The sequence below is a fragment of the Anas platyrhynchos genome, chromosome 27 (assembly GCF_047663525.1).
Source record: "Anas platyrhynchos isolate ZD024472 breed Pekin duck chromosome 27, IASCAAS_PekinDuck_T2T, whole genome shotgun sequence".
Classification (NCBI taxonomy): domain Eukaryota; kingdom Metazoa; phylum Chordata; class Aves; order Anseriformes; family Anatidae; genus Anas; species Anas platyrhynchos.
The window spans coordinates 4,887,196-4,896,453 of record NC_092613.1 but is presented as its reverse complement, the minus strand read 5'-3'; the positions used below and the strand labels follow the sequence as shown (position 1 = coordinate 4,896,453).

General features: G+C 63.2%; 1 protein-coding gene across 1 annotated transcript; it reads left to right on the top strand.

Annotated features, from left to right (window-relative positions):
* The first annotated feature begins 1,521 nt into the window (after nt 1–1,521).
* On the top strand, nt 1,522–8,840 carry PTPN7 (protein tyrosine phosphatase non-receptor type 7). The gene is made up of 10 exons (XM_038168462.2): nt 1,522–1,676; nt 3,168–3,396; nt 3,517–3,700; nt 4,065–4,149; nt 4,478–4,554; nt 5,381–5,518; nt 6,082–6,192; nt 6,629–6,786; nt 7,310–7,423; nt 7,918–8,840. Exons 2-10 carry the CDS (start codon nt 3,266–3,268, stop codon nt 8,009–8,011), a joined length of 1,092 nt encoding a protein of 363 aa, XP_038024390.1. The 5' UTR covers nt 1,522–1,676; nt 3,168–3,265; the 3' UTR covers nt 8,012–8,840.
* Nucleotides 8,841–9,258: the final 418 nt, after the last annotated feature.

Sequence of the window (9,258 nt, the reverse complement as noted above, 5' to 3'; positions counted from 1 at the left end):
AGTCAGGGAGCCAAATCTTCATGGCTGTATTCCCATACGGCGTGTGGGGTCAAACGCTACCCAAACCCAGGTGCTGGGAACCTCAAAACTAGATTTCCTGGGGCAAGGAGGGATCACTAAAACCGACAGCACACGGGGAGCTCTTGGCCTCCACAGCAGATTCTTTCCACACCACTTGTTTTTGGATAAGGACGCATTTTGGTGAAAGGCTCCCATCCCCTTTTGGGAAGAAGGTTTAAAATCCAGGGGGGATTTGGGGGCCAGGGAAAGGCAGGAGGGGCAGCCCCAGGGGTTTGCCTCTTGGCTGCGTCCCCAGGGACCCTTTGAGCTGGAAGGCACCTCGATGGCAGGGGTGTTAACCACACTCAGGGGGCAGATACAGTCCTGACAGCCTTCCTAGGAAGGAATCCTCTGCCTGATAGGTCAGGGAAGAACTCTGTTTACTCTGGCCCCTACTGAAGGCGTGCTTATGCAGCCTCCTGTTCATACTGAGCTGTGGGTCATCTTAGGAAAGCTTCTTAGTCGAAAGGCAGAGGGTGGGAGGGAACGGCAGTGCTGGAGCTTGTTTGGCGATGGTGGGGCCGTCTCTGAACCCCTCCAGCCAGGTTCCTGCATCCCACACGGGGCAGGGAGCGACTCCTCGGGCCTGACACAGGGTCCAGCCCTGGCCTGCTGGGCTCCTGGGTCCTGCTCACAAGACCCTTGGTGGCCTTGTCTGCAGGGCTGCTGGCCAGGCAAGCGGCGAAGGCATTTGGGCCACTGTGCCCAGAGCAATTGGTGGGGAGCAGCGGGGCCGCTGCAGCGGGGTGGGGGCAGAGAAGAGGAAGGAAACGGGGCCGAGCAGCGCCTGTGCGCAAAGCCTGGGCCACGACAAACAGGAAGAGTGGCAGGGCTGCGGGGAGGCAGCGAGCGCCTGAGGGCATCGCAGGAAGGATGTGCAGCGGCCCGAGGGCAGGCAGAGCTGTCCTACCTGAGCCCGACCCTCCCGGGACCTGCCTGCCCCCATTCCCTGCCCCCTGTTGGGGTGGTCCCAGCTGTAGGGGGGTGATGGTGGCACCCCCCGGGTGGATCCTGGGCACGTCACCCCACGGCTGGGCACAGCAGGTGCGAGGTGCTGCGCCCTGGCTGGGAAGGGCAGCGGGTGAGGGGATGCAGGCAGTGTGGCATGGGTGGGGGACCCGTCCTCGGTCCCCATGGGGTGGCACGTGGCAGTGCCACCATGCCACGTGAAGCCACGCTCAAAACACTGCCAGCATCCCCGTCCCAATGGCCAGGCTCCCACCCATCTCTCTGTGTCCCTGCAGCCGGCCCAGGCCGTGGCCGGGCGCAGAGGGCACCGTGCACCCCACGGGCCCTGGCGGAGACACCCCTGGGTGCACCCCAGGATTTTTTGGGGGGGAAAGACTGCACCCACGGGCACACGACGGGGGGTTCGCCGGCGGGGGAGCGGGGCTGGGGCTGCAGGCAGCCCGGCGGAGCCGAGCTGCGGCGATGTGGCCGGTATGTGTGTGGGCGGCAGGCAGGGTGGGGGAGAAGGAGGGAGAGGAAGCGGCAGAGGCAGCAGCTCCTTTGATAAGCAGCTTCCTGAACACTTTCAAACCCTGGTGTTAGACCGACACGCGCGGCACCCGCGGCCCTGTGCCGGCCCGGACGGAGCCCATGCCTCGGGGCAGCAGGTAGGCAGCCCCCGGCCCGCGGGCGCAGTGCCGATGGTCCCGTGCCACCCTTTGGAGAGGGGACCCCCACGGGCAGCTCCAGGCCCTGGTGACTACGTGCCCTGGGCATGTGCTCGCCCGCAGGCAGCGCAGGTGCCCGGGGCAGGGTTGGGATGCTGGCGGGGAGGTGGGGATGCTCTCCGTGCAGGTGCAGGGAGCCGAGGATCTTCCCAAGGTCCTGCTGCGTGCCAGGGGCTTGCTGAGGCATCTCCCTGGTGTTTCGTGGCTGGTGTGCAAGGGGCGGTGTTGGGGTCGCAGCCTGCTGCTCCCGGCACCGGGGGAAAATGCAGGATCTGCTGGGATCAGCCCGTGGTGCCTCGGTTCCCGGGGAGCTCCTGCTCTGCCCAAACGGGGAGCACCCCACAGCATGGGGCACGGGGACGGTGCATGTGGCGGTGGTGGCACTGCCACCATGTGAACGCTCATCCCTCCAGGCCAGGAATGCTGCTGGGCAGCGGGGAGTCCCGGGGAACGGCTCCTGCCCCGGCCACATTCCCAAAATTCACGGCCGTGGCCACGCTGGGGTCTTCCCTGACCTCATACACCCGCTGGGACCCCGGGGTCTGGCTCTCCACAGGGACCCCTGGGAGCTGCTGGGGTATTTGGGACCCAGCTCTGTGCCCACTGCTCTGACCCTGCAGCATCCCCCGTCCCGTTGGGGACATCTCCCCTCACGGGGGAGGCCGGGGATGGCAGGAGGACCTCTGCCCGCTGCTGCCCGACCGTGACGCAACATCGCCCAAATCTCCCTGCCCGGGGCTGGTGCTGATGGAGCCCCGGCACCCTCCTCCAGCCGGGCCACCCCAAAGCCTCTTGCTCAACCACCCGGATAAAACAGTTTCCTCTTGACAGCAGCCGAGCCCTGCGGGATGGAGGAGGCTGTCCCGGGGCCATTCCCACCCTCAGCAGAGCTGTGAGGCTGTGCAGGGAGCCTGGCCCTGCACCCTGCGTCTCCGAGCACCCTCACCCTGCCTCCTGCTGCCTGACATCCCCTGGGGGCTTCTACCCCCCTGAGGGCAGCCCAGGAGCCCCCAGCCCTTCCCCATCTCACCGTGGGCCCCAGCTCTCCTGCCTCCTCGCTGTGTCCCTAGGGCAAAGCAGGCGTGCTGGGGAGGTGCGAGCTCCTTGGGGACGTGGAGGGTAACCTGGGCTCCCCCAGAACCAGCCCATGCTGTGCAGCACAGAGCGTGGGCGTCCTCCTCTCGGTGCAAGCAGAGCTTGTGCCATGCCCGGGCTCATCAGTGGGCACCTGCAGAGCCCGCAGTGACCGTGCCAGGAGCTGTCCCCACGCCACCCGCCTGTCCCCAGGGGTGCTGGCAGTGGTGCCCATGGCTCCAGGGCAGCTGAGCACCCAAACCCCATCCCTTGCTCGGGCACAACCCCATTCTGGACACCCCACCGAGGGGTTTGGCAGCCTCGCTGCATCCCTCTCACCCGCCTTGTGTTCTCCAGCTGCTTCTCCTCTGATGGCTCCTTGACCCCTCGGCAGCTGAGGGCCGCCCGCCGCCACCCGCCGTGCTTCAGGCCGAGGGCTCCGTGGCTGCCGCAGCATGGTACAGACCTGCTCGGTGTGCTCCGGAGCTCATAAGGGCAGCCTGACCCCGCGGGCAGCCAGGGGGGACATGGAGAGGACGGAGAAACCCAGCCCGTCCGCCAAGAAGCACGTGAGGCTCCAGGAGAGGTGAGCACGGCTGGGCAGGATGTGCCAAAAATGCCCAAAACCCCAACCCCGCACTGGGGCTCCCCAAAACCCCCATTGCCTGTGCCATGGGGGGTCAGCCAGGGACCCTTTGCCTCTCAGGAGGGGCTCCAACGTGTCGCTGATGCTGGACATGAGCTCGCTGGGCAGCGTGGAGCCCATCCAGCCCGTCTGCACGCCGCGGGACATCACGCTGCAGTTCCTGCGGACGTCCAGCCGCGTGCTGAGCAAGGAGGAGCTGCAGCAGCGCGCCCAGAGCCTGGCCCAGCTCCAGGAGGAGTTTTCGGTGAGATATCCCCAGCCCCTCAACCTCCTTGCATGGGGATGCTCGCACTTTGGGGACTGGTGGGGTTTGGGAGCTTTCCCCTGGGAGATGAAGGCTCCGAGCCCGGCAGCACCAGGGGCAGGGGATGTGGGAGGACAGGGTGGGGGGGACACGGTGCCAAGCTCTTCTCTCAGCGTGGGCTGTCTGTGAGGTGTCCCACCACGGCTGGGGTGAGGACGGGGCTCATCCCAGCAGCTGGGGTCTCTGGTGGTGCCAACAGGTCCCGGGGCAGCGTCCCGTTGCCTGTGGGGCCAGACCCGCCACGCCGAGGGGACGCAAGCAGCATCGAGAGGGTTTTCCTCAAAATTGTTCTCCCTCCCTGCAGAAAATCCCACCCAACTTCGTCAGTCTGGAAGAGCTGGAGATCCCTGGACATGCCTCCAAGGACAGATACAAAACCATCCTCCCCAGTACGTGCTCCCCTGTGCCCCACATCCACCCAGGTGCCCTGAGCAGGGCGCACGTGGCTGCGCTCCCGAGTGGCCCCGGTGGCCCTGCTGTGCTTGTGCCCACCTCGGCTGTGCTGCAGGGGTCTGTGCCATGCTGGGGGGCGGTTTTTGGGGATGCTTTGGGGTGTGCAGCACAAGACAGCCCAGCCTGGGCTGCTCCCTGATGCCGTGGGGCCTTATGCATCCCGAGGGCGCATTGCTGGGGGTGTAAGGGCTGAGGAGGTCACTGGAGGTGGTGTCAGCGGGAGGGAGCTCACAGTCTGGGGGGAATTCCTGCCTTGTCTTCCAGATCCTGAGAGCCGGGTCTGCCTCAGGAGGGCAGGGAACCAGGAGGAAGACAGCTACATAAATGCCAACTACATCACGGTGAGTGCCCTGCCTGCCTGGTCTCCCATGCCCAGCTGGGGACCGGGGTGCGACCTCCCCAGCACCTCACTCTCACCCCAAAACTGGCTCATTTTGGGCAGGTGCCAGCTTCGCCTGGCTCCTCGGCTTCCTTCTGAGCAGTTCTCACATCAGCATCCTTCTCCCTGCGGCCAGCCGGGGTGCTGGGAGGCAGAGGAGGGTGTGTGGGTGGTGAGAATGGCACGGGAAGGGGGGGACTCGGGAAAGCAGCCCACAAACCTGCCCTCTGGCAGGACCGGCAGACCCGCTGGAGGTGTTTTGGGGGCACACGATGGACCTGGAGAGCCTCCAGGACTCAAAACACCTCTGAGCTTTTCGATTTTCTTTGGCTCTTTCACACTGCTGGGGGTGCCTGGAGCAGGGGCAGGGCAGGAGCCTTTGCCAGCCTTCCCTCGAGGTGCCCCCAGAGCCTTGGGGGGGAGGCAGCTCTGGTGGGGCCCATCTGGGAGCACCCCATCCCAGGCAAAACACCTTCACATGCTTCTCACTGAGCGAGCTCTGCCTCGCCAAGCATCCGTCACACTGGGTGCTGTCACCCCAAAACCCGGGGATGCTTGGAAGGAGCGCGGGTGCACGTGGCTTGCTGCCAGGCTTGGAGGATGGAGAGGATGCCCGGCAGCTCCTGGTCGGGTCCATGAAAGGATTTCAAGGGCAGGTTTAGGAGGAAATATCCAGCGTAGCTCAGCCTCTGGCCTGTAGAGGAATTCCAGCACCACTGGCAGGGTCAGGACGCAGACCCCCTCGCACCCCAGGGCCCCCCATCCCTGACAGCCCCTGTGCTCGGCAGGGCTACGCGGGGCGCCCCCGGGAGTACATCGCCACCCAGGGACCCATGCCAAACACCGTGACCGACTTCTGGGAGATGGTGTGGCAGGAGGAGGCGCCCCTCATCGTCATGATAACCAAGCTGGAGGAGCGCAAAGAGGTACCGCCACCCCTCCCCTGGCCTCGGCACAGCACCCTGGCCTGGGGCAAAGGGTTGGGTGGGGGGATAACAACAGCCACAGGGTGGTGGGAGACCAAAGGAGGCTCTGAGCACCCATCTGATTCCCTGCTTTGCTCCCAGAGGCTACCTCCTTGGAGGAGGAGATCCCCTGGGATGCTACCTTGGCCCCATGCAGCAAAGCCTCTCCCGCTCTGGTGGCCTCTCTTTCTCTGAGCACGCTTTGCCAGCTGGATAATAGGATGGAGAGAATTAGGGGAACCCCTGGGAGCTCCCAGCTGTGGCTCCAGGTGGGGATGGCATCCTTTGTGGTGGCAGGACATGCGTGGATGGGGATTGCCATGGTCTGAAAGCCATAGGGAATGGCACAAGGAAGGGAGCAGGGGGAGAGGGATCTGTCCTATCCGTCCACCTCCACCTTCCCCGTGCCCCCACACCTCCCCAGGTGATGCCCCTTCCCAAAAGCACCGAGCAAAGGGCAGCTTAGACACCCAGTGGGTTCCCCGAGCACCTCTGCAGCCCCCAACCCTGCCGTATCCCTGCAGAAATGCTTCCACTACTGGCCTGAGAAGGAGGGCACCTACGGCCCCTTCACCATCCGTGTGCAGGGGGTGAGCGAGTGCGCGGAGTACCTGGTCCGGGACCTCTCCATCCAGGTGGGTCCGAGCCCTGTCCTGGGGCCAGCGGGGGACCCCGGCAATGTCCCCACACCCCCAGGCTCTCTAGCTTCTCTATCAGCCCCGTCGCTCTTTGCACCATGCCTTAATGCCCATCGGTGCTCCGTGGCCACCCTGGGCTGGTTTCAGGGGGCTGTGGGAATGGCACGGGGACATGCTGCTGCTGCTCCCTGCTGGGGCCATGCCACATGTGGGATGGAGGAGGGGTCTTGGGGCACGGCTGGCTCTCCCCAGCAGGGCATTTGGACACCCTAAAGTGTCCCTGGCCCCAGGGTTGCTCCCAGAGGCTGAGGAGAGGTGAGGTGGGCACAGGCTGCCCAGCCCTGCTTGAGCACAGCTCCGCACCTCCCTCCGGCCCTGCACGGTGAGTCTGTGCTCCCACATCCTTATTTCTCTTCCTTCTGTGCTGGAAAAGCTGCAAGGTGAACGCCGCCAGGTCAAACACATCCTCTTCCCTTCCTGGCCGGACCAGCAGACGCCCGAGTCAGCCAAGCCCCTGCTGCACTTGGTGTCCAAGGTGGAGGAGACGCTGCAGGCTGCGGCCAGCCCGGGGCCCATCGTTGTGCACTGCAGGTAACGCGTCCCCCTCACCCCCGTGTGTCCCAGCCTTGGGGTCACCCTCACCCACGAGCCGGTCCCATTGGGGTGCAGAAATCCCTGGCATTGCCCCAGGAAATGCGTTCAAACTTCCTCCTGCCCTGGCACTGGGATGACAGCACTGGCACGGTGCCATAAAGAGACCTGGTTTGTTCCCAGCTCTGTGGACACCGCACAGGGAGCAGGGGAGTTTTGCAGGGCCAGGACCTAGCCACAAAACCCATGGCAGCCCCCCTGGAGGAGGTGGCCTCTGAGCATTTTCCACAGTCCCTGCACCATGCAGGGACAGAGGCACAGGCTGGGCACCACGCCGAGACCCCCTTGCAATGGTGCCAGCCTGAATCTGGTGGTGCCTCGCTAAGAAAGCTGGTCCTACAGCTGGAACTGGGACCCCAAATCCCTCTAGGAGTAAATCAGGGCAGCACACCAGCCAGGGATTACATCCAGCTTGGGCAGAGCAGTGCTGTGGGTGCTCAGCACAGCCGTGTCCGTCCTGCAGCGCAGGCATCGGCCGGACGGGGTGCTTCATCGCCACCAGGATCGGGTGCCAGCAGCTGAAGGACACTGGAGAGGTGGACATCCTGGGCATCGTGTGCCACCTCCGCATCGACAGGTCGGTGCTCGGGGCACGCTGCCCCTCGCGGGGTGCTGCTGGGTGCCGAGCCTGGGAGGGGGGATAGGGGGGAGCGTGGGGACGGGGAAAACAAAGAGGTGTGGAGGATGAATTTTGATGGAAACTGGAGTTCTGAAAGATGGAGATGTGGCAGCAGCAGAGTGCCCATGGGCTGGTTCTGCTGTCAGGGTTACGGTGGCTCTGGGAACACGAGGGGGAGCGGCCCCAAACCTGGCAGCTGGCGCACCCCTTCCAGCCCAGCCACAGCTCAGAACCGCACTGATCTGCTGCCTTTAAAGAGAAGCAGCAGTAGGATTACCACCCAAACCGCTGCTGATCTGCATTTTGAACAGCCCAGCAGCGCTGCTGAGCCCAGGCACCCTTTGGGGAGCCCCGGAGCTGTTTCGGGTGCACCCAGGCAGGGTGGGTGATGCAGGAACATCCGTGTGCCAGGAGTTTTGTTGATGTCAGCTGCTCCTGCCCTTCCCTTGCAGGGGTGGGATGATCCAGACGAGCGAGCAGTACCAGTTCCTCCATCACACGCTGGCTCTGTACGCTTCCCAGCTGCCAGAGGAGGGAGGCCACTAGCGCCGGGCTCCGCCGCTGCCCGGCCTCGCTCCGACCTCCCCGGCACCAGCCTCGGGGCTGCCTCCACTGAGCCCTCTCCTCCTCTGCCCAGCCACACAGCACGGCGTGGGGAAGCCTCCCTGGAGAAGCACAGCTGAGAAAACCCACCGGGATCACAGCATCACGACCCCAGGGACAATAAAAACTTCGGGAGGGGGTTGCCCAGGGGCTGCAGGGGGTGCTCAGGGTGCCTGCTGCTGGCACAAGGCGGATCCCACCCGTGGAAAGAAGCTTTGCCTTTTTACATTGTTTTCTCCTCAACCAGAAGAACAAGCCGTGCGGAGGATCTGAAGGCTCTGGTTTGCCTTGTAGCCACCCAAAAAGCTGCGTCCTGCTCTACTTGGGGCTGGCACTGCTACAGGGAATGAACCGGAGCCTCTCCGGCTTGCTCCAACCACCCCGCGATGCTTTTCTGGCTAAAGATCCACCCTGACAAATCAGACACACCTTGGTACGGAAAAGCTGTCCTCCTAAAGACCCACTTTGACAATTTGGTGCCAAAGGAGCTCTGGCGGTCGCCGCTTGCTTCCTCTTTGCCTTCAGCCATCGCCTTCCCTCCAGCCTTAACGCAGAGGAGACCCCCGAGCGTGCTGCAGTCCTGCCAGCAACCCATTCCCCATGGCCACCCAGCCTTTTGTTACACGAGGGTTGGGGCTTTCTGTTCTCATTTTTTTGTTGTTGTTGTTTTGTTGGAATCAGAGCAAAATAATACACGGGGTTTGGTTTTGTTCTTTTTTTTGTTGTTGCTGGAATCAGAGCAAAATAATACACAGGTTTTGTTTTTATTTTATTTTTGTTTTTGACTGATGAATTCAGTGAAACATTTCAGCACAAAGCATGGGAATGGAAATATTCCATAAAATATTTTGAATCTATTCCATACTGGTTTTCAGCTGGTGAGCTTCACGCAAACTTCTGAGGACGGCCGAGGAGCTGGGATCACCCCGTGCTGGATGGGTGCTGCGGGGGTACCCCACTCTGCGGGGCTCCCACCCTCTGCCAGGCTCTTGGAGAGCCCACGAAGCCCCCAGGAGTCTCTGGGAGAGCAAAGCTCAAAATCCCAGCTCAGGATTTTGCCTTCTCAGTTAATTGGGGAACCCTTTAACACCACGCTGCTGCCCCCATGGAGCTGCAGTGGAAATTTTGAGCTCGGCTGATCCAGGCTTTACCCAAGTGGCCCACAGCATCCTCCTTTCAAATTTTTCATC